General features: G+C 61.9%; 1 protein-coding gene across 4 annotated transcripts in view; it reads right to left on the bottom strand.

Annotated features, from left to right (window-relative positions):
• Positions 1-23,613, bottom strand: part of CBS (cystathionine beta-synthase) — a 28,671-nt gene that overhangs the window by 3,931 nt on the left and 1,127 nt on the right. Inside the window, exons 1-15 of one of the 4 annotated variants that reach the window (XM_053903019.1) lie at positions 18,826-19,036; positions 17,168-17,306; positions 14,191-14,407; positions 11,325-11,431; positions 10,241-10,375; positions 9,812-9,891; positions 9,595-9,729; positions 8,994-9,063; positions 7,699-7,790; positions 6,804-6,929; positions 6,100-6,184; positions 4,874-4,979; positions 3,258-3,335; positions 2,960-3,094; positions 2,294-2,402 (exon numbers count right to left, since the gene is read on the bottom strand). In XM_053903019.1, the coding sequence (XP_053758994.1) occupies positions 2,294-2,402; positions 2,960-3,094; positions 3,258-3,335; positions 4,874-4,979; positions 6,100-6,184; positions 6,804-6,929; positions 7,699-7,790; positions 8,994-9,063; positions 9,595-9,729; positions 9,812-9,891; positions 10,241-10,375; positions 11,325-11,431; positions 14,191-14,407; positions 17,168-17,237 (1,545 nt within the window). In that variant the 5' untranslated portion in view covers positions 17,238-17,306; positions 18,826-19,036. Of the gene's footprint in view, positions 1-2,293; positions 2,403-2,959; positions 3,095-3,257; positions 3,336-4,873; positions 4,980-6,099; positions 6,185-6,803; positions 6,930-7,698; positions 7,791-8,993; positions 9,064-9,594; positions 9,730-9,811; positions 9,892-10,240; positions 10,376-11,324; positions 11,432-14,190; positions 14,408-17,167; positions 17,307-18,825; positions 19,037-22,878; positions 23,119-23,613 lie in introns of those variants that run through there. The other 3 variants (XM_019432632.2, XM_053903020.1, XM_053903018.1) reach the window with 3 other exon arrangements.

Raw genomic sequence — 23,613 nt, 5'->3', positions numbered from 1 at the left:
GCCTAGCCCCTGGCCCCCTCCGGCATCTACACGGGCTGGGGCTCTACCGCGGGACCTCCTTCCCACCTGCTCACACCGCAAGGTTCTCAGGTTAGTTATGGATGGGGCGTCAGCAGCCCAGCCGCAGGGGTCACCTGGTGTAAGCCACGGCACTCGGCCATCTCTTTACGCTCCCGGGAAAGTCTGACCCGGAGAGCCCTCTGTCCCCCACGGCCTCCACTGCCATCAGCTCCCCGGGAGGGGTCACGGGCTGGCTGACCCTCTCTGGGGACACAGTGAGGGGAGTGTTCATCAGACGCGAGCTGGACAAGCCCTGGTCAGCCACACCGGAACCTAGCCCGGCGCCCTTCCTATTTGGACTCTGGTACTGGGGGCGGTTCCGTGGGAAAAGACCAGCGCTCACGGCTCAGGAGACCAGGGGAAGAGCCTCTGGGGGTGGGTCTGGGGGGGGTCCAGCACGTCCACACCGGGCGCCAGTGCACGCTGAAGCGTTCACAGCAGCGCCGGTCCACGGAAGCCAGCTTCCGCCAAACGCTTTCCGTAGGCCACGCGCTGGATGTGGTCAGGCGGCCACGGGGGGTCACGAAGAATCAGGTAGTAAGGGAGCCACAGCGCACCCAGGTGGCCAGGCCCCCACGGGGCAGCAGGAAGGGCCAGCACCCGGCAGGGCGGCTGTGCCCAGATGTCGGGTCCCACCCAGGCTGTCTACTGCGGCCCCTGCGTTCTCAAGACAGGATCTGGAACGCAGAGGCTTGGAGCCCCTGCTGAAGGAAGACACCTGCCTCCACCCACACCCGCCCCTGGGAGCGCAGGGCAGAGGGGAGCAGGTGCACGGCGGCCCCCCACGCGGTCGGCTCCTCCGGCCCCGCCCGGCAGCTCAGCGGCGAGAACTGAAGTCCCTGCGCTGAGACCCAGAGGGGTCCCCGCCGAGGGCCTGGCTGCGCTCTGGGGGCGGAGGCGTGGCTGAAGGTGTGGCCTCTCAGGGAGGGAACAAGATACAGACTCGGGCGCCAGGCGGCGGCCACCGGCTCTGCCAGCTTGAAGACAGACCCACGGAGCGGAGCCCCCACCGGAGAGAAGGCTCCCCCGACCAGGCCAGCTCGTGGAAGGCCCCGGCGCGGGCCAGCGGCACTCGGGGCGGGAAGGGACCAGCGTGCATGACCCCGGGGGATGGGTCTCACCACACTACGCTGTGGGAAAGGCACACGAGTGGCACACGCTGTGTGCACGGGTCTGCAGAGCACATACCGCCTGCAGCGACGAGAGGGGCGTCGGCGGGGGCGGGGGGGGGGGCGGGGGAAGCCTTCCGGGTAAGGGATACGTGCGCTCATGACCATGGGGACAGCTTCACGGGTGCGTATTCACGTCAGAACCATCGAATGGGCCAGGTTGGATACGACCCCGTGTGGCAATTACGCCTCAGTAGAGGGAACAGCGGGAAGGGCGACCACGCTCGGCCCGGCTGGCCAGCCCCTCTCACGTGACACCGGGCTCAGTGACACCTCACGGAGCTTCCGCACAAGAAACACGCTCGTGCACTCGGTGCTCCCGGGTGTGACGGGGCCTGGGGCACAGAGGGTGAACGCATCGCGCGGGGGCAGTGGGGGCACCAGCTGCGGGAAGTGTCAAGGTTGGAGGAAGGACAGGGGACGAGGAGGAGGGGGTGACAGTCCAGGCCGGGCAGCGGCTCCCAGAGGGCCTAGCGGGAGGGGCCCTGCAGGGCCTGTGAGACAGGTGATGGCCGAAAGTGGAAGGAACACAGATTCCGGGGCCATGTCAGCTGCCTGGTGGGAAATTCCTCCCTGGCTCTAGACTCAGCCCCTCAAATACAACACGGCCAGCGGCCGCCTTCCCTCACCAAGTGCAGGACAAGCTGGTGGGGAGTCGGCGCCAGGGACCAGGGAGAGGGGACGCCCGACCGCACCACCTTGGGGCCTCTGCCCGGCCCATCGAGGGGCCGTGATCATGTAAGGACGCCCACGGGCCCCAACCAGCCCCGGCAACTCCCCAGAATGTTCTCAGCCTGCCGGACATTCTTAACGAACGTGCACAGAGAAGGCACAGGCCCAGTGTTGCGAAACGACCGTGCTGGCGGGCGCCCGGCTTGGCTGAGACGGCCTCGGGATGCTGACCCCCAGGTGAGCCCCCACCAGCGAGGGCCGCCTGCAGAGCAGGGGCAAACCCTTGGGTTTATGGGCTTGGGTGCAGCGGGGGCCCCGGCACCCTCACACGGGGAGCACTGAGCCCCGCCTTCGAGGGCAGGCCTGGGTCTCGAGCGAAACAGAGCTCGTACCTGTTTGAACTGCTTATAGAGGACTTTTCGAACTTGGTCTGACGGCTGAACCTTCCCAGCGAGCAGGGACGACAGCATGTTCCCCAGGGTCACCATCCCCAGGATCGCCCTGGGAAACGGGTCAGGGGTCAGTGCGGGCACCTCTCTTCCCTCCCAAGGACAGAACACGCCCACAGCCACCCTCTGCTCAGGCTGTGCTCCGTGGCCAGACGTGGAATCTCTCTCTGAGAATTCAACCAGGGAGTGCGGTGCCTACGCGTGGGTATGGCAGTGACTGACGCCCAGCCCTGGGGGCTGCCTGTCCAGTGCGGGGACACCACAAACCAGTGAGTCTCAGGCACCTCCATTCTGACCAGCATCATGGGGGAACCGTCCCAGGTGGTGGGCTCGGTTCTAGAATTGGGACGGTCTCGGGAGACTGCTGGCTGGCCACGGCCTTCCAGTGCTGGCCACGAGCCACGGCACGGCCGGTCCTCTCCCGCCGCCCCCCACGCCCGTGCCCAGAGTGCAGGGACGCCGCAGGAGGGGCCCTTGGGCCGTAAGAGCTTGCGTGGCGGGTGCGCATGGACAAGTCGTCTGACGGGCCAACCGCTGCCCCGCCCTGTCCGGGAGCTTGGGGCCCTGCGGCTCCGGGCAGAGCCCCGGGTTGGGGTGGCTGACACTGACCCTGATTCGTCGACCACGGGCACCTGGTCGAAGCCCTTCTCGCGGAGGATCTCGATGGTGTGCTCGCAGGTGACCGTGGGCAGCACCGTCAGCGGGGCCGACAGGCTCAGCTCCTGAACTCGCAGGTGCCACCACCTGGGGGGAGGGCGCCGGGCCGGCCGCGAACCGGGAGGGGGGAGGGGAGGACAAGTACACTCACTGCAAGGCTCAGCGCAGAGGGATGACGGCCAGCCGGGTGCGGGACGGAGCACAGGGGCCTGGACTTGGGAGCACGGTCTCCGCTCAGAGACACCCTTACCACGGCTTTGTCACGGTGAAGTCCTCCTCCTTCAGGAAGCCCTTCTGCATCATCCATTTGTCACTCAGGAACTTGGACCTACGGGCATCAAGAAACCGCTGGGGCCCGGTCGGTCCTGAGAGAGCCCAGCACCACTCGCGGGACACCGTGGCTCCAGCCGAGACCCCGAGCGGCCGGCGGGGACGGCAGGGTGAGGCCGGGGAGCCGGGCCTTGGGAGACCCCAGCAGGGAGTGCCGTGGGGGCACCTGGTCGACCCGCGAGCCTGGCCCGCATCGGCGGGGGTGCAGAGCACAGCGTCTGTCCCGGAGCCCAAGCCGGCAAGCCCGCTCCTGGCTCCGGGGCGGCCTCCCGGCCGAGGAACAGAGGGCGCGCCTCGCTCCCAGGGGCTGAGGACACTGGCCCCGGCTCGGGGCTGCCTGCCTGGGACCCGGCCCAACCTGCCACCCGGTGACCAAGACACGCGGGAGGACACGCTCGGTCCTTCGCATGACCGGTTCCGTCTACCGCTCACAGCTACCCCATCTCTCTGCCCCCCAACACCCGCCCCGTCTCCCTCCCGTTCACCCCACCTCCCGCATACCCCCACCCTGTCCCCCGCCCCCCACCGGCCCTGTCTTTCCCCCCTCCCCCAGCCCATCTCTCTCCCCACCACACCACCCTCTCTACCCCCTGCGGACCTGCCCTCTCACCTGCACCCCTGCTCCGTGTCTCCCTCACCCACCCGCCGCGTCTCCCACGGACCCGCCCTGCTTCTCACACCCTCCAGCGTGCACACGCTCACATGCCCACACAGCAGGCCCGTCGAGCTCACGGGGAGACGGGCAGCCCAGCTCAGGGCAACTCGGCGGTGGGAACCCTTGTGAACCCCCGCGCCCCTGGGAAGCCAACTCGGGGCACCCCCAGCACCCAGGCTATGGAGGGAATCGTGAGGGTTTGGCGGGCGGGGGCCAGGGGGGTCCTCAGCTCCCCGTCCCCCAGAAGCCTGCTGCGGAGCAACCTGGCGCACAGGCAGAGCCGGAGGCCCAGGGGCCACCGGCTGGACCTATGGCCCTCGGAGCTGGGCCACAACACACACGAACGCCCAGTGCCATCGGGCCGGAAGGGGCCGTGGGGGCCACCGGCCAGACACTTCCCGGCAGGTCCTGAAGGGCCGTCTGAGCCCAGCCAGGGATCTCCTCAGTCAGAGGGTAGAGGCCGCAAGGGGGCGAGTGGGGAGGGCAGCTCACAGGAGACGCGTGGGAGGGGCGACAGGGGCGGGAGGGGCGACAGGGGCAGGAGGGGCTGAAGTGGGCAAGGAACCCCCTCCAGGGGGCGCTCTGCCAGACGCACCGGCCGCCCTGAAGGTGCGCGGACTCATAAGCGTGTCTAGAGGACCCCAAGACAGGCTGAGACACAATGGGGAGCCCGACGGGGAGCCCGGGGGCCAGGCAGGTGCAGGCAGAGCTCACAGGGGTCCCGTGGACCCCCACCCTCCCGCCTCCTTGCTGTCTGATCTCCGGGGAGGCCGGGCAGCGAGAGCCCCCGGGGCGTGTGGGGCTCAGAAGGACAGAGAGACGCGGGCGGGGGACTCGGAAGGACAGAGACAGAGCCGCGGGAGGGGGAGGGCGCGTCTTACATGTAGTTGCGCACCGAGTCCGGCAGAATCACCACGCAGCGCTGGCCCTCCTGCAGCTCCTGGGCGGCCTTCACGGCCACCGACATGGCGCTGCCGGCACTGCCACCTGCGGGGCGGGGGGGGCGTGAGCACCTGCGTGTTAGCCTGGGGGGAGCCTGGGGAGCCACCCGCAGGGCCTGGCTCTGGGGAGAGGACCCCGCTTCTCACTGCACCCACACCACTCTGGCAGCACGGAGCTCCATGTCCGCCCAGGCTTGGTCGCTAAACCCTCCCTGAGGAAGCACAGACACCCCACAGCGAGCCGCGTGTCCTCTCGGCCCGTCAGTCCCTGGGGGCCTAAATCCAGCGCTTCCCTCGGGGGCCTTGGGGCTCCGAGCGGAGACAGCCGGTCGGGAGCGTGGTCCCATCTCCTCCTGACCCTGGAGGCCCGTGTCACACATGCCCCCCAGCCTCTCCAGGGCATTCCCGGCACCCTGTGCCAGCCCCAGACCCCAGGTGAGGGCTGGGCTTGACTGAAAACAAGTGTCCACAGGGCGCCTGGGTGGCTCAGTCGGTTAAGCGTGTCTGACTTTGGCTCAGGTCACGATCTCGAGGTCCGTGAGTTCAAGCCCCATGTCGGGCTGTGTGATGACAGTTCGGGGCCTGGAGCCTGCTTGGGATTCTGTGTTTCCCTCTCTCTCTGCCCCTCCCCTGCTCATGCTCTGTCTAGCCCTCAAAAATAAAAATGAACATTAAAGAAGAAAACAAAAAAAACCAAGAGCCCTAAAAGCTTTGGCCTCACCCCCAAACCACTGACGGCATCGCCGGGACGCCTCTCAAGGTGGGGCCGGCAGGAGGCAGACGCCCACTCGTACCCGGACCCCACTGCCCACTTCGCCGGGAGCGCAGAGATGGCGGCTGTTTTCTTCTTCTGTTGAGCTACTGGGGGGTTGCTACGTCCCCAGGCCCCTCACAGCTCACACTCCTTCCCCTCTCGGATCTGCGGGCCACGCCTGTCCTCAGCGAGACAAAGCCTAAGGACCCCAGGGGCCCAGGAACACAGACCCGGAGCTCCAGCCATGTTCCGGAAGGGCACCTCTGCTGTGAGCATGACGGCCCTGCCGAGGGACAGACGGACGGACGGCACCTGACAGGCGCGGCCCGCGGCTTCAGAACGAGGGTGTCTTTTACACGTGGCCTGGAGGGGGGCAGGGGGCAAGTGCACCCAGAGCCCGCCCGGCACTCACCGCACAGCAGCCCCTCCTGTGCAATCAGCATCCGGGCGAAGGCAAAGGCCTCCTCATCGTTGCTCTTGAACCACTTGTCCACCACCTGCAGACAGGACCCACACGGAAAGCTCCGGAGGGGCCCGGGCCCTTCCGTGGTGGGGGTGTGGCCACAGCCCGCGCCTGCAACCTCACAGGTGCGCCAGAGGCCATGACCCTCATCGGAACGTGGCCCGGCCCCACATCCGCGACTGGAGTCTCAGGGCTAAAACCCTAGAACTTTCTACCTCTCCTGGTCCAACACATTCTGCCCCTGGCATCGAAACTGTCCGCCAGCCCCCGCCGCACAGCTCTGTCCCCACAGGTCCACCCTAGACAACCCCCCCCCCCACCGACAGAATTACCCTCTAGGGTCCCGAAAGAGAGCCCTGTCCGGCTGGGGTCCTTATCGTTCACTTTGCTTCCCTGCCCTCACCACCCGCACCCTCTCCCTCTGCGGGGGCCGGGCCCGTGCCTACGGCCGTCTCAGCGTCTCCGCCCACCAGGGCCCTGGCACACACTCGATACGGTGCCAAATGTCACCTACCCTTGACGGCGAGGCCACGCTTCGCCCGCCTGCTCACGCAGCCCCCACTATTCCGCGGCCCCTCCGTTGGAAAACAGGCCAAGGGCGTTCGTACCCAGAGGGCTGGAACCGTGCCTGGGAGTGCCCTGGCCCTGCCTACCGTCCGGTCCAGCACCGTGGGGATGAAGTCGTAGCCGATCCCTTCCACCTCGTAGACCGTCTGCTCCGACTGGTTCAGCTCCTCGGGCTCTGCGAGGATGGAACCCTCGGGATCCACCCCGATGATCTAGAGGGGGCGGCATGAGGACCCGAGTTGGGCGACAGTCTCATCTGGCCGTGCCTGGCTTTTTATGGGGGTGGCCAATCCCACCCCTAGCAAGCACCCGGTGAAGACCTGCCCTGGGGTGTGGCCGTGTCCCCAGGCCTCGGGCCCCAAGTGCTGGGGACATTACAAGGTACACATTCACCTGGGGTACTCCGAGGGGACGGCATGTGGCCGGGGGGGACAAGGTAGCTTCCCAGGGGAGAACCAGGTGAGCAGAGCGCCCCAGGAAAGCCCTGACTGCCCCTGTGGGGGCAGCCAGAGCCTTTGGGGATGGATGGCAGAGAAATGGCCGGAAGGAGAAAAGTGCTCAGGACCCCCAGTTGGAAGTTTCTACAAGCCCCTCGCCGGGTCCACGCTTAACTCCAAATCTAGATGTCCCCTCCCCTCCGCCAAGCACAGCACATGTGGGACGTGACCCTAAGAGCTTAGAGCTTCTGGAACGATCCTTGGAGGCCATCCAAGTCGACTGTCCCAACCCCCAGAGCATCGGGGCACCTAGGTCATGGGTCACTCCCAAGAAGAGGCAGACACACAAGGTACAAGACAAGCTGTAAGCAGAAATGTCAGGACGGGGAACTTGCAGCTCTAAAGCAGAGGCCACCCTGGGGACCCAGGGCCCAGAAGCTCGATGGTCCCGCCTCCGACCGCAGATGGGGCCGCAGGTGAGAGAGGCGTGCACGTCCGGGCCCACCCGCCTCCAACACCCGTCTGCAGCCCCTGGCTCACTCACTTTGCACCCTGGGCATTTCTCCTTCAGCTTCCTGGCGACGCCCGTGATGGTGCCACCCGTGCCCGCCGAAGCCACCAGCATGTCCAACTTCCCTGATGGGAGAAGCTGTGTCAGGGGGCCACCCTCCGGCCACAGCTCAGCCGGCTCGCCACGCTCGGCAGTAAGTAAAGACGCAACCAAAACGCAGGCCGGTTCTCAAGAAGTTCAGAGAGAAGCTGTTGTCACATTTCGACAGCCTCTCGTGACAGTTCTAGAGCTTTAAAGAAGCATCCGCAGCCACAGCGAGCCAGTGGGCTCTGCTTAGTCTTTGCTGGATGACACGTGGCCACCGCAGCCCCCATCTGGTGCGAAGCTGTGAAGGGCGTCTGGACGCACTGCCAGGACCCGCCGCGCGGTGGCTGCCGCGGGGACGGGGCCCGGGGAGGCCCTTCGCCGTGCCCGTCTTACACTGTCAGGCTTCAGGTAGGACTAAGTGAACTGAATTATAAAGCAAATAAATAAATCCCTCAGGCTCGGCCCGAAAGTCACTGGGCTCTCCGCCTGGCGCGTGGCCGGCCCAGGCATCCTGCAGACAAGTCGGTGCGGAGACCCGTGCCGAGGCAGAGGGCTGTTTTTGCCAAAGGAGAGAATTCTCACACGTAAAACCCGGGTGAGCACACCCTTGGACCCTTGCCGCCTGGCTCCTAGGCCTGGAACGAGGTCGCGTGTGGGCCGGTGCCAGCACCAGGTTCCAAGCGGCGAGGCCCATCGCCCGGCAACTTCTCCCTGAAACCTCTTCGGGAAACACCCCCTCCCCCCCACGGGCTTGGCTCTCAACGTGTGCAAAGGCTCCAGGGACGCTCATGTCCGCACGGGAAGTAAACCGACCCCCGGCACCACCATCCGGCTCGGGAGACGAGAAAACCCAAGTGTTGGATCCAGCGCTCGGACCGGGGCCTGATGCCGAGGGCTTTCGACGGCATGGAGCCCAGGGAGGGCTCCAGCACCAACCAGCCTGCCACGCTCTCGCTCCCCGCACGCAGGAGCTCCCACGGGTCTGGAAGGACCTACTGCCGGGCGCACGAGCAGAGCCGCGCGATACGTTTGGTGTTCCGGGCGACGCATAGGCAAAGTCCGAAAAGGGACACCCCTCTGGGGACATGCGCTGGAAAGCACTTCGCGGAGAGGGGACACTTGGGCTGGGTTCTGAAGGACGGACAGGAGTTTACCGAGGAGAGGTAAGTGACCCGTACGCTCCCAGGCAAGCAGGGATAGATGCCGTGGAGGCGGACAGAGGGGCGGGCCCGAAGACTCACCGTCACACTGCTGCAGGATCTCCTCGGCGGTGGTGTCGTAGTGAGCGAGGGGGTTGCTGGCGTTGCGGTACTGTGTGGAGAGACGGCGGAGGGGCCGAGTGGGCTCAGGAACGCCGAACGGGCAACAGCCCCGGGGCGTCAGGCCGACAGCTCGGGGCGAGCAGGAGCGGATCCCGGCAGATCGAGCCAGCGGCCAGCGGCACGGGCGGTTTTAGGAAGCTCGACCAGCACAAGACGTTGACTCGAGCCCTCCAGGAGGTGCGGTTTCTGAACTCACCCAGAGGGGAGACGGGTGAGGCCGAGAGCCCCGGGGAAAAGGTTTTCGTGCGTTTTACACCTGTACAACAGCTTCCGGGTGCACCGCCAAAGCCGTGCCGGCCCAGGCGCTGAGCGCAGCCCTCCAGAGCCGGCCCGGGAGGCGGGGGGCCAAAGGCTCGGCGGACCTGGCCGCCACCTGCCGGAGCGCCGGGCAGGCCGGGAGAGGCCGGCGACCGCACGCCAGCCGCCTCTGCAGCCCCCGACCCCGACGGACGCCCCCCGGGGCGCCCCGATGTGGGTCCACACCCCCGAGCGCACGCTCGCCCCCAGACCCCGGCCTCACCTGGTCCAGGATGTGAGAGTTGGGGATCTCGTTCCGTAGCCTCCAGGCCACCCCCACGTGGGACTCCGGGGAGTCAAATCTGGCCGTGGTGGGCGTCCTCACAATCTCGGCCCCCAGGGCCCGCAACACATCCACCTATGGAGGAGCACGGAGGCCCGCGTCTACCCCCGGGCCCGGTGCACGGGGCCGGGCCCCTCGGGACCACCCCTGCCCCCACCTTCTCCGTGCTCATCTTCTCCGGCATCACGATGACGCAGCGGTAACCCTTCACGGCGGCAGCCAGGGCCAGCCCGATCCCTGGGGACAGTGCATGGGGTGAGAGGGGGCCACGGCGCCCCACAGACCCCGCTCTGGGTGCCCACAGCCGGGAAGGCCCAGGGAGAGGGCACTCAGATACCACAAAGGCCCGAGGTCACCCCCTTCTGTCTCGGATGAGGGAGTCGGGGCAGAGGACGCCCGAGGTAGAAACGCAAAGGGGATGTGCCCCCTGAGAAGCGACGCAGGCGGGAAAACGTGGAACCCGGCGCCCCCAGCTTCCCCTGGGCACCGCCCTCCAAATGCACGCATTACGTGCTGCCCAAGCGAGTCGAGGGAGGAGGCCGGCCGGACAGGCCAGGGGACCCGCCCGGCCCGGCCCGGGACCCACCTGTGTTCCCGGACGTCGGCTCAATGATGGTGTCCCCGGGCTTCAGGGTCCCGGCCCGCTCGGCGTCCTCAATCATGCGCAGGCTGATACGGTCCTTCACGCTCCCGCCGGCGTTGAAGAACTCACACTTGGCCACTGGGAGCCAAGGACGAATCAGGACAGGAGGAGGCTCCCCCCACCGCCCCCTGGCTGATCCCCACGACCTCCTATTATGCGACGCGCCCAGCACGTGGGGACCGTAAACCACCCCCCTCCGTTCTCGCCCCCACCTGCGCCCGGAGCAGCGTGCTCGCCCATCGGGAAACTCCCCCCTGCCCAGCCACCCGCCGTCCAGCCCGAGTGGCAACCCCGAGCGAAGGAGAGAAGTGAGGAGCCCCCCGCTGGGTGGGTGGGCTAGGAAAAGCCCCCCCTTGGGGCAGCACGGGCCCGAGAGCGGCTAGCCGGACACGCAGCAGGGGGCCGGTGTGAGGCAGGGCGGCCCGCCCCGTCCAACTGGGGCCTGCCCAGCGCTCCACGCCTGCCTCCCATCAGCCTGCTCACCGGGAGAGGCCCTCGCCCAGCGACACGGGGCTCTGCGTGCGGGTGGCCCCCCTGCTCACCGAGGACAAGGCCGGACGTGGCTCCCCCGATTCCCACCGCCTCATAACGGACGGTCTATCCCCACAGAACCAGCTGAACACAGAGACAACGGCTTCCTGGCCAGCCCACGGCCGAGACCCCGCATCACAAAGACGGACCCCGTTGTGACGTCTCCTCCTCCTCAGGTCTGGGGAGGGTCAAGCTCCTTCCTGGTTGGGTCCTGCCTTCCACGTTGGCCCAGAACACGCTCCCCGGGTCTCCACACTCTGTCTCCTCATTCGGGCCCTGACCAGAGCGGCCGGCTGTGCCCCGCCACCCCGGCACGTCCCCCTACCGTGCCTTCTTTCTGCTATTACCCGATGGGGTCCCAGACATTCATTAGCCGGCTCACTGCCTGGCCCCTCTTGCCCCCCAGAGGGCCCCAGGGGTCTATGCCCACAACCCTAGGCCCACCGAGCTGCTGCTGGGGCAGGCGCGGGACAGAGGGAGGCGGCCAGGTACTCACAGAGCTCGCACTTGAGGCCAAACTTCTTTCCGATCTTATTGATTCTCACCATGGGGGTGTCCCCGATCTTCTTCAGGATGTCTGGCAAGATTTGGGGGGATTTGGTCCTGAAACAGGGAAGTCCACGATCACTCAGACTTGGCACACCAGCACGCTGTTTTACATAAACCAAGAAACAAATCCAAGAACTGGCTTGGGTGAGGGATCCGAGGGGAATTTACACAAACCTACACGCAGGGTAAAAGGCCACAGGCACATTCCTGCTCACGTGTGCACACGTGACACGTGAGGACACCGGTGGGTGAGCCGATGGCAGAAACCCCGTCTGCGGTGTAGCTAACGGTGAGCCCCATCAAGGTCGTTTCCTGGGCAACAGGGGGCGGGGTCAGAGGGCAGCTTGGGGAAGGGACACGAGACCCCTCTGTATTATTTCTGCAACTTTTTATGTTAAATTATTTCCAAGTACAGGGGCGCCTGGGTGGCTGTCAGTTAAGCGTCCGACTTGGGCTCAGGTCATGATCTCACGGTTCGTGGGTTCGAGCCCCGTGTCGGGCTCTGTGCTGACAGCTCGGAGCCTGGAGCCTGCTTCAGATTCTGTGTCTCCCTCTCTCTCTGCCCTACCCTGCTTGCTCTCTCTCTCTCTCTCTCAAAAACAAGTGAATGTTAAAAAAAAATTACTTCCAGGGGCGCCTGGGTGGCGCAGTCGGTTGAGCGTCCGACTTCAGCCAGGTCACGATCTCGCGGTCTGTGAGTTCGAGCCCCGCGTCAGGCTCTGGGCTGATGGCTCAGAGCCTGGAGCCTGTTTCCGATTCTGTGTCTCCCTCTCTCTGCCCCTCCCCCGTTCATGCTCTGTCTGTCTCTCTCTGTCCCCCCCAAAAAAAATAAATAAAAAACGTTGAAAAAAAAAATAAAAATTACTTCCAAGTACGGAAGCTAGAGTAGACAACATGACTTCAACAGCTCCTGCCTGGTGCATCCGTTCAGAAAGTCTTTTCTGCGGACCTTCACTTCCTTCCATCTCTCGGCACCCGACCCCTGGGATTCCTTGTCCTTCTTTTTTCCTTGATGAAAAAAGGAAAAAAGCTTTTCCTTGATGAAAAAAGCTCCTCCAGAGCTGAGCCCCCTCAGGCTGCCTGGCTGTCCACCAGGGATGGACAGTGGCCACAAGGGGTGCACCGGCCACCGGGCATCACTCAGAAAATGTCAGGCGCGGGTGACTGAAGCACCCTACTCGAAACAAAACAAAGACCTTGGGGAGTCACCGGTGCCCCTGGGGTCAAGGTCACCATGAACTCCCAGGTGGACGTCCAGGCTCAGTGTGGGATTCCTCATCGCCGACCGGCTGTCTCCCTTCGCATTCTAGCGACTGGCTTCCTCTCCCCGTTCTCCCACCTGGTGACAGGTGACAGTCGGGTGTGGACAGCCCGATGGTGTGTCAGCCACGACACAGGCGGTTCCCTCCTCACCCTCAGGGCCCGATGCCAACTGCATACCTTCTTCCTGTCCGTGCCAAGTACGTGCTCACCAAACACCCGCCCGGGGATGTGCAGCACAGACCTGGGTTTAGCTTCCTACGCCCTCGGATTTCTAATTTACATTCCGTGGTTCCCGAACTTTAGCGAGCCCTCTGTTCCAGGAACCCGGCAAGACCAGATTCCTGGCCTCAGGCCCAGCGCACCCAGCTCCCCAGGGGGGCCGGAGGCTGCGGTCCACCCTGGGGGCCCAAACAGGCCTCCGCTGGAACGAGCTGGGATCCAGCCTCCAACAGCAGCCTTCCAAGGAGCGGAAGGGACGCCCCCAGCCAGGCCGGGGGCAGCTCACAGCAGGCAGGGCGAAGGGAGAGCTTGGCGGGGGGCAAAAGCCACCAGAGAAGCTTGTCTGAGGTGATCAAGGCGGGAGCTGGGGAGAGAATTTACCAGGGTGGGGGGTGGGGGGGGAGGGGCGGGGGGTGGGGAGCAGCCCCACAGCATCTTACAGTAAACCTCACCCCCTCCCCGCCGCTCCCACCCTGGCCCTCCTTCTAAGCCCTCCCACATCCGAACCATCTCAAATCCCCTTTCCCAGCTCTCCCTGCGCTGGCCCAGGGCACCTATCCGGATGCTGGGCCGAGGCACCCTGTCCTCGTCTCATCACACCTGTGCCATCGGCACCAGGCTCCCTGAACACCACGAGGCCGCCTCGGTCTTGCGTCCTCCCGGCAGGTGAGCCCCAACACCCGCACGACTGTGTGCCTCGACCGAACCAGCTGTGGAGGGGACGGCGACCCCTTAAGGGTTTTCAGGCGGTCACGAGGCCAGCAGGGGAGCGGCAGGGGTGACGCTGCTTTACAACCCGGTTCAAATGGCATCCTTTCTGCCCAGGCCTCCCGCGTGACAGGCTCAGGGGCCCGCAGGAACCTGGTCCCTCGCGGCTGCCCCAGCCTCACACAGGCCTTTCGCCCGCTGCTCGGCTGGGTTTTGGCAGCGAGGGCCCGTCGCCTCCTGAGCTCTCGGTGCTCAGACACATTTAATGCTTGGGGATTCTGGATTTGTAAGTTTTTCATTTCTACCAGCCCCAGTGAGGCCTGCACCTCCCTACCGCCCCTGAGTTCTGATTTTAAATCCCATAATCAGGGGTGTCTGGGTGGCTCAGCCGGTTAAGCGCCCGACTCTTGATTGCGGCTCAGGTCATGATCTCGTGGTTTGTGGGATCGAGCCCCGCGTCGGACTCCAGGCTGACAGCAAGAAGCCTGCTTGGGATTCTCTCCGTCCCTCTCTCTCTCTGCCCCTTTCTCCCTCTCCCCAGCTTGTGCACATGCTCTCTCTCCTAAAATAATAATAATAATAATAATAATAATAATAATAATAAATCATAAACCGACACTCACAAGACAGTGTGGTGATGAGGGGAGTCAGTGACCGGCCTGCCCAGCTGCCAGGAACACTTGCTTGGGGCATCGGGACGGATCCACAGGCGCTCCTTGGCTTCCTTGTCCCCCGGAGGTCCCTTCTCCAGGCTCCCTTTCCCTAGGTGTGCCCCTGAGAGGTGGGGGCACCCTGCGGACCCCGTTTCTGCTTGGGGTGTCTCGGAAGGCATGCTGGGATCTGGCAAAGGGAGGGGGAGAGACTTGGTTCAGGCCATTTCTAAACACCTGCCAAGGACTCTGCTTTGCTGCTGGGGACCTGGGCAATCCTGCTCACAGGGTCCCTCTGCAGGGGCAGGGCAGGGGGCGGGGCGTCCACACATTCAAACAGCACAAGGACAAGCACAAAAATGTCGGGGCCAGCTGCTGTGGCCACGGTGTGGCGGTTCCTCGAAAGGTTAAACAGAACCACCACGGGAGCCAGCATGGCGCTCCTAGGCATATATCCAAAGAGCTGGAGACATCTGTGCACCACGTTCACAGCCACACGACTCACAAGAGGCAAAACGTGGAAACACACCAGACATCTGTCACAGACGCAGGATACACAAAACGTGGCACAGCCATACGACGGAATATTACTTGGCCATAAAAAAGTAATAAAGTTTTCAAATTTTCTCAATACGTGAGCATGTACAAAAAAAAAAGTTCCCACGCAGAGGCGATGGGTACGTTGTTTACCTGACAGTGGGGAATCTTTGCACAACGTAGACGTGAAATGAAAACAGCAAGTTGTAAAAAGGGCTTCTGTTGTGAGTATCACACATAAGGACAACTCCATTAAAAACAAAAACAAAAACGGGGCCCCTGGGTGGCTCAGTCGGTTAAGCGTCCGACTTGGGCTCAGGTCACGATCTCGTGGTCCGTGGGTTCGAGCCCCGCGTCGGGCTCTGGGCTGACGGCTCGGAGCCTGGAGCCTGCTTGCGATTCTGTGTCTCCCTCTCTCTCTGCCCCTCCCCTGCTCATGCTCTGTCTCTATTTCTCAATAATAAATAAACGTTAAAATTTTTTTTTTATATAAAAATTTTTTCTGACAAATACAACACAGTATTGTAAATGGATTTTCTCTCCCTTACGATTTTCCTAACACACTTTTCTCCAGCTTATTGTGAAAGTACAGCATAAATGCATGCTGTATACAAAACAAGTGTTAACTGGCCATTTACGTTATCAGTAAGGCTTCCGGGCAATAGTGAGCTATTAAATTTGGGGGGAGTCAAAAGTGACATATGGATTTTTGACTGCGTGGGGTCGGCACCCCTAACCCCCACACTGCTCGAGGGTCGACTATATATATGGCTTTTGTTACCTCAAAGTTGTTTGAAAAAGACTACGTTTATATGATGGATATCAGAAATGGAGAGAATGATGTATTTATCCTAAAAAAAAAAAAGGAATGATGTTTTGATACACGCTACGAGGTGAGGGGGCCTCGGACACATTGCGCTTTGTGAACAAACCACACGAAGGGAAAACCCTGTACGGCTGCACCTGCGGGAAAGAGGAGCCTACGATCTGCAGATTCACAGAGGAAACTCACCAGGTAGGACAGAGGTTATGAGGCGTCGCTGGTGAACGGGGAGGAGTTTTGGTTTGGCCTGATGAACGTTTTGCATACAGATCCTGGTGATGGTTGCACAACCTGTGAATGTACTTAATGCTACGGAATTGTGCCCTTGTGAGTGTGTAGAACCATAAAGAGGACGTCACAAAAACTTTCTCATGAATTTAAGCACCTCGGTGGCTCAGTGGGTTACGTATCCGACTTGGGCTCAGGTCATGATCACGCAGTTTGTGAGTTCGAGCCTCGGGCTCCGTGCTGACAATGTGGAGCCTGCTTGGGATTCTCTCTCTCTCTCTCTCTCTCTCTCTCTCTCTCTCTGCCCCTCCCCTGCTTGTGCTCACTCTCACTCTCAAAATAAATGAACTTAAAAATTAAACAGTTTAAAAAAATAAATAAAAATCACACATAACCTTAAAACAGATAAGACAAGTTGACGGAAGGAAGGACAGACGGACGGACAGGGACCGGCTCAATCAGAGGCGAGGCCTCACTGGGCTGGACGCCTGCCTCGCCCCTTTGGGGTGACAACCAACAGGCACCACCCTCATCTTCGGAAAGACTGGGACTGAACTCAGCCTGTCTTCTGCCCCCTTCTCCCACCTCCACAGCGACCAGGACGACAGAGCCCGGCTCCAACACGGCCACCCCTCCACAGACTGACGACCGACAAGTGCCCACAAGAGACGGTACAACTCCACAAACGAGGCATACCCTCCAAGGAATCCCGGAAGAGCTCAAGGGGGTTAGGGGAAACTGAGGGAACCTGAGTTCAGCAGGGACTTCAGCTAACAGCTGCGTTCACTAACGGTAACAAAGACCTACTAATGCAACAGGCTCGGCTACTCAGGGAAAGTGTTAGGAAGCAGGCATATGGAACTCGTCTTCCCAATTTTTCCTAAAACTAAAACAGTTCTTAAAAAAAAAGGGGGGGGGTGCTCTGGGGCACCTGGGTGGCTCAGTCAGTTGAGCGTCTGACTGATTTCGGTCTAGGTCATAATCCCAGGGTGGTGGGATTGAGCCCACAGAGATCGGGCTCTGTGCTGAGCCTGCTTAAGATTCTCTCTCTGTCCCTCTCCCTGCCTGCACTCTCAAGAGAAGAAAGAACAAAAGAAAAAAATCTCTGGAATCCTGCGGGTCTGGGAAGTCCCTCCCGGAAGGTCACGGTAGGGGAGGTGATGTGGCTCAGGATGGCCCACAGCCCCTCTGGGAAGCAGGCGGACCCCAGATCGCAGCCACACGCCTCCTGTGCTCCCCAAGACCTTCGTGAGGCAGTTTTGCTGTGAAAAGGTGAGTGGCCGAGCAGACTGGGCTGAAGGTGTAAAGGGCTCCTCACATGGAGGTTGTAAATCCAGAGTTTCGGGGCGTTCCCTTGCTGACCTTCTCCTCCAGGGCACGCAGAACCAGGCTGGTTATCAGCAAAGGCAGAGGCAGCCCCAGCTGGGTCCATTTCCCCCAGTGCAGGTGGCCCGACGCAGCCCAGTGCCCAGCGGCTGGCCACATTCGCCCAGGCCGGAGCCTGCGAACAGGGAGTTAGAAACCTGGGGACACTCGGCAAGTCACATCCTTTGGAAATTCACCAGGCCGGTGGGGCTGGCCCCTTTCCAGAGAAGCCAGCCTCCCAGCTGTCCTGCCCAACGGCCTTAGGGCGGTGGTTCTTTCAAGCCTTGGGATCACCGGCTTCTTTTGGAAGCTTCAAGTCTTCCCTGAGGCCACTCGAGGATGCCCCCCTCCCCTTCTCTAACTTTAGGACCCCCCCCCCCCCCCGCCCTTAAGGAGACCAGCACCTTTTCCCGCTCAGGCGGTAATTCTTCCACCGTGCAAGAACCGCCCCCCCCTGCCCGGGTCACAGACCCTCCCCCCCATCGGAGGGAGGCAGCCCCGCAGCGCTCTGGCCGGGCAGGCACGCCGCCCGCCGCAGGACCGGCCAGAATCGCTAACCGTTCGCGGAAGCGGCCTCTAAGGACGCGGGCAGCCCCGCGCCTCCTTCTCTGCGACTTGCCTAGCCTGGCATAGCCTCCGGCGAGGTAAGGAGCCGCTGGGTACAAAGATCGAAGCCGACCGAGTCTCCGCGGACCCCAAAAGCCCTGGGCCAGGCGCTCGCTTGGCAACCGGTCCGAACCCGCGGGTTCCCACTCGCGAGACGCAGCTCGCGCCCCGCGGGCCAAGCACGTGCGTCCCGGGGAGGCGGGCTCACCTGGCGCCGCCCTGCCGGTTCCCGCTCCACCTGAAACCCCGTCTTAAAGCGCAAGACCCTCCTGGGGTCACGACGCCCCCAAGGGCATCGTGCACCCTGCAGACACACGCACCAGCTGGCCCCAGTGTGGGGGGCGGGGATGGTCAGGGTCAAGGGTGCGAATGGTAGTAAACTCCTGTTTTAAAAGTGTGAGTTTTCAGCTGGCCTATCGAGATTCTACAGTAGATTTGGAGGCCGGCCTGGAAGCGCAGTTCGGGACAAACACCCCCAAGTAATCCTGGCGAAGCTGAAACTTTTGCGTTCCCGCCCCTCCACCGCCCCCCCCCCCCCCCGCCCAGCTCAACCATCCGCCTCCCCTAGGGTCCGGGGAAGTGGGGGTCGCCGGGCATCCGAGTATGTGCCCAGGGCACGACCCCCGTGTGCTCTGCGCCCCTCCCCCCACGGGCACCCACCTCACGTGCCGTCCGCGCAACTACATGAATATTTACTCCCATCTCATATAGTTGACGGAAAAGAGCAGTTTGCGAAACAGCCGTTTCCCCTCCAAAATACATCGAAAAATCAACGATCGCACCCCGGCTCCCGCCCCCCCGCCCCCTCCGCTCCACAGCCGCGGGGGGTGCGGGGGGAGGCCCGGGGCCACGTGGGCGCTGAATCCCCGGCCTCAAAACCTGGACGCGCGGGGGGCGCGGGACGCCGGCCCTGCTCCGCCGCGCGCAGGTGCAGATGATGCAACTCCGGCGGAGGGGTGGGTGCGACCCGGGGCCCGCCGGAGGCGGTCGACCACAGCCCGACCCCGCCGCCCAGGGGTGGGGCGGTTCCCGGCCCGGCGGGCGCTCACCTGGACGGAGACGCGGGAAAGAGCGGCGGGCTGCGCGCGTGCGGGCGCCGCGACCTGCGACCCCGACAGCTGCTACTCGGAGCCGCAACCCCGGAGCGGCGGGGCCTGCGGGACCCGGCGGCCGACAGTGCGCGCAGGCGATTGGCCGAGAGGCGGGGGCGGGGGGCCGGCGCCCGGCCAATCCCGAGTGCCGCCCGCCGTCGCGCTTGTCCCCGCCCCCATCCCACCCGTCCCCACCTCCGTGCTCGCTGCCCTGGCGCGGGCTGGGGACGCCCTCCTCCCGCGCTGCCCCTCCCCCACTCCACCCTCCACCCTCCACCCTCCACCCCCCACCCCCGCGCTAGCTGTCTTGGCTTGGGCTGGGGACCCCGGACCTCCCGCGCTGCCCCTCCCCCACCCTCCACCCTCCACCCTCCACCCTCCACCCCCGCGCTAGCTGTCTTGGCTTGGGCTGGGGACTCCGGACCTCCCGCGCTGCACCTCCCCCACCCTCCACCCTCCACCCCCCACCCCCGCGCTAGCTGCCCGGCGCGCGCGGGCTGGGGACCCCGGACCTGCCGCGCTGCCCCTCCCTCATCCCACCCAACTCCACCCCCCACCCCGCCCCCCACCCCCCACCCCGTCCCCCACCCCCACCCCCGCCCCCCCACCCCCACCCCGCGCTAGCTGCCCGGCGCGCGCGGGCTGGGGACCCCGGACCTGCCGCGCTGCCCCTCCCTCATCCCACCCAACTCCACCCCCCACCCCGCCCCCCACCCCCCACCCCGCCCCCCACCCCCACCCCGCGCTAGCTGTCCCGGCGTGGCGTGCGCGGGCTGGGGACCCCGCACCTCCCGTGCTGCCCGCCCTCCATCCTCCCCACCCCCACCTCCACTCACCGCCCAACTCCTCGCTCACTGCCTGGCTTCAGGTCAGGGCCTCCACCCTCTCCCCCCCCCCCCCCCGCCCCCGCCCGCACCCCGCACTCCCCCACCCCCACTCCCCACCCAACTCCGTCCAACTCCCCGGCCTCAGGTCTGGGTTCCCGTGTCCCCCAACTCCTGGCCCCCACTGCCCTACCGCGGGCCGGGACCAGCTCCCACTCCCCTTTGATGCATCCGCTGGCCCTCTGCCCTCCTCTCCCCCTGCGCCCCAAGGACCCCCCACCAGGATCGCGGACTCCAGGGGTGCGGACGCTCTGTGCTTGATGTCCCGATTCTGTTTTACTTGGTTAACTGCTAGCCCTGCGGGAGTGTAGTGAATATTTGTTGATGACTTGTACAGTGTGCCCGCTGGAGCGGGGAAGGGCTTGTAGGACCGTGAGGATGACCCTCCACAAACGTCCCACCTGCCAACCTTCCCCCACCCCCACGCCAGCCCTGGTCCCCACTGCCTCAGGTCAGGGGACCCAGCATGCACCCAGTACCCTGGCTCTGGGTTCCCCACGGCGGGGTTTCCTGGGATTTACTTCCTGTCCCCCATTGTGCAGGTGCCCCCTAGACACAGTGCTCACCTTCCCACACCCCCTCTGCGGAGCCTGGCCACAGCTCCCACAAGACTGGGAAAGAACCAGGGCTCGCCTGAGACCTGACTCTCGGCCAGAAGTCACAAAAGCCGCTTAGAAACACAGGTGTTGCACAGGCCACTCCCCCCACTCCCCAAATCCAGGAGCTGGAGGCTGCTGGCCAGCAGGGCACCCTGGGGCCACCGGGAGGGCCACAGTCATCAGTATTTCAAACTTGCGTGCTCCTGGCTTTTAAAGAGCCTAGAGGACCCTGGGGCAGACCCTTGTGCTTCTCCCCGCCTGTAGTGACTGTGACTGACAGGTCACAACCGTGTTACCAGGTGTGGACAGATGTGGAACCATCAGTGGCTCTGCCCAGCACCTTGTGGGTTCGCTTCATCCAGCAATGATTTGGCCATCCCCGGCCACAGGCGGGCCTTTGTGCCAGGCTCTGGAAAAAACCGGAAACTCCAATAGGGCCTCTGTCCCTGGAGCGTTTCTATTCTAGGGGAGGGGGCTCAACGAGACATCATTTTGTGATAGGATTTCCACTAGTGAGAACAAATATGAAGACAGGTAAAGATGGGAACAGGAGCTAGCATTAGGTCAGGGGGTCGAGTCTCTCTGGACAGGTGACATTTGACCTGAGGAGCCACATCTTATTCTCAAGGAGGAATGTTCTGGGATGAAAACCACCACTGCAAATGCCTGGGGCAGGAACAAGTCAGGGGTGAGAAAAACTGGAGGAAAGGGCAGTGGCCAGAGCAAGGGACAGCAGTGGCCAGAGGGTGGAAGGGGAGGCGGAGTCCCAGGGCTTGCAGGCCGGCCAGGATGGAACTTCCTGCTGGAACTTCCTGCCTCGTGCTGCAGGGCCCTCGGAAGGTTTCAAACTAGGGAGTTTTTGATCATGCTCTGAATTATTTTATCTTGGCATAATTTCTGACTGTCATAAAAGTGCCAAGAAGAATTCCCAGATACTCGCCCAGATTTCCAAACATTAAACTTTTACTAATGCCTGCAATCTGTAACTATGATCTTATTTGGAAATAGGCTCTCTGAGTATATAACCAACTTAAGAGGTCGTACTGGATAAGGAGAAGGGGCCGTGCTAAATCCAATATGACCCGTGTCCTTGTAAGAAGAGAGAAATTTGGGCACATTCACAGACGGAAGGCTCTGTGAAGACAGAGGCAGAGATTAAAGTCATTCTGGCACAAGATGAGGGACCGCGCAGCTCCCAGGAGCTGAAGGCCGCAGGAAGGACCCTCCCCCAGAGCCTGCAGAGAGAGCGTGGGCTTTCGGGCACCTTGATTTCAGACTTCTAGCCTCCAGGAGTGAGAGACAAGAAATTTGTGTTGTTTTAAGCCATCTGAGTTTGTGGTAATTTGCTATGAGGTCCAAGTACTAAAAATTTTGGGGGGTGGGCGCCTGGGTGGCTCAGTCGGTTGAGCGTCCGACTTCAGCTCAGGTCATGATCTTGCATTTCGTGGGTTCGAGCCCTGCGACGGGCTCTGTGCTGACAGATTGGAGCCTGGAGCCTGCTTTGGATTCTATGTCTCCCTCTCTCTGCCCCTTCCCTGCTCATTCTCTCTCTTTCTCTCAAAGAATATTAAAAAGAGTTAATTAAAAATTTTTTTTAATTTTGACATAATTTTAGACTGTCAGAAAAGTGGCAAGAATATTCCCAGACGCCCTTCATTCAGATTTTCAAAATTTTAACTTTTTTTAAAAAAATTTATTTTTAAATAATCTCTATACCCAACATGGGGCTTGAACTCACGACCCCAAGATTAAGCGTCGGAAGAGTCTGACTTGATTTTGGCTCAGGTCATGATCTCATGGTTCGTGAGGTGGAGCCCTACATCGGGCTCTGCGCTGACGGCAGGGGGTCTGCTTGGGATTCTCTCTCTTCCTCTCTCTCTCTGCCCCTCCCCCGCCAATAAATAAACTTTAAAAAAAAAAAAAAAGAGTTGCCCGCTCTACCAACTGAGCCAGTCGGGTGCCCCCAAATATTCAACTTTTATTGTATTTTCTTCATACTTATGTCTCTGTCCCTGTCTGTCTATAATATGAATCTAAGTCTGTACCACTTATGCACCATCTAACTGTCTGGTTTTTCTGAATGGTTAAGATTAAGCTGCAGACAGTTTCTCGTTACCCCTGGCGACTTCAGTGTCTATTTCTGAAAAACAAAGAACTGTTTTCCATAACCATAGGACAACTGCCAAAATCAAGACGTGAAGCTAAAACTGCTTTAAAAAAATTGTCTTTTTAGAATGTTGAGTGTTTTTTTTTAAATGTTTATTTTTGAGAGAGAGAGAGTGCAGGCAGGGGAGGGGCAGGGGGGGGTGGGGTGGGACAGAGGATCGGAAGCAGGCTCTGTGCTGATAGCAGTAAGCCCGAGGTGGGGCCTGAACTCACGAACCACAAGATCATGACCTGAGCCGAAGTTGGATGCTCAACCGACGACTGAACCACCCAGGCACCCCTAAAAAAATTAAGTCTTTAAAAAACAACCAAACCAACCAACCAAACAAAAACCACAAAACAAAAACCAAAAAAAAACTTACCATTGATACAAATCCATGACCTAATCAGCAGACCTCACTCAGTTTGCCTGTCACAGCAAAATCCCGGACCTCGCCGCACCCAGTGGCCGTGCCCTAGAGCCATTTGTTGGACTGAGACGTGGGTGTCTTTGAAGTGTGCAGGCCAGACGTTTTATAGAACGTCGCTGGTTCGTGAGACGTTGTTTCCTCAGGATTGGCCCCAGTGGGGGTTGGGGGGGGGGTGCCTCCTGCTGGAAGGCGCTGGAGTGACAAGAGCGAGTGATGTGAGTGACATGACTGACGGAGTGGGTGCCTGCGTGTCCCATCTGGCCACGTGCACTTCGCCTTCTCCACTGTAAACGAATGGTTTTTCCCCTTCACAACGAGTAAGAATCCCTGCGGAGATCATTTGGAAACACCCGGTAAACTTCTCAAACTCGCACTCTCTGATTTAAGCTTCCCTGCATAGTCTGCCTGAATCGGTTTCTATGAAAATGGTCGCCAAGGGGCAATTCTAACCCCTGACTCTTCCTGCGTCTGTCGTGTGGCATTCCACTACGGCATATCATGGGCCTGTTCATGCATTTGTTCCAGTTTGGGTTCACGGACCCTTTTTTTTTTTTTTTAAGCGTCCATTCTACCACTGAAAGTGCACAGCCAATCGTTTTTAGTACCCAAGCACTAATATTTGGCGTTCAGAGCCGTACAGCCGCCCCCACAATTCAGTTTTCGCATTTGTGTCACTCCAGAGAGACC

This window comes from Panthera pardus, unplaced genomic scaffold, assembly GCF_024362965.1.
Source record: "Panthera pardus isolate Hobbes unplaced genomic scaffold, ASM2436296v1 HiC_scaffold_16, whole genome shotgun sequence".
Classification (NCBI taxonomy): domain Eukaryota; kingdom Metazoa; phylum Chordata; class Mammalia; order Carnivora; family Felidae; genus Panthera; species Panthera pardus.
Note: the sequence above shows the minus strand (reverse complement) of the source record. Positions and strands in the feature narration are given on the sequence as shown.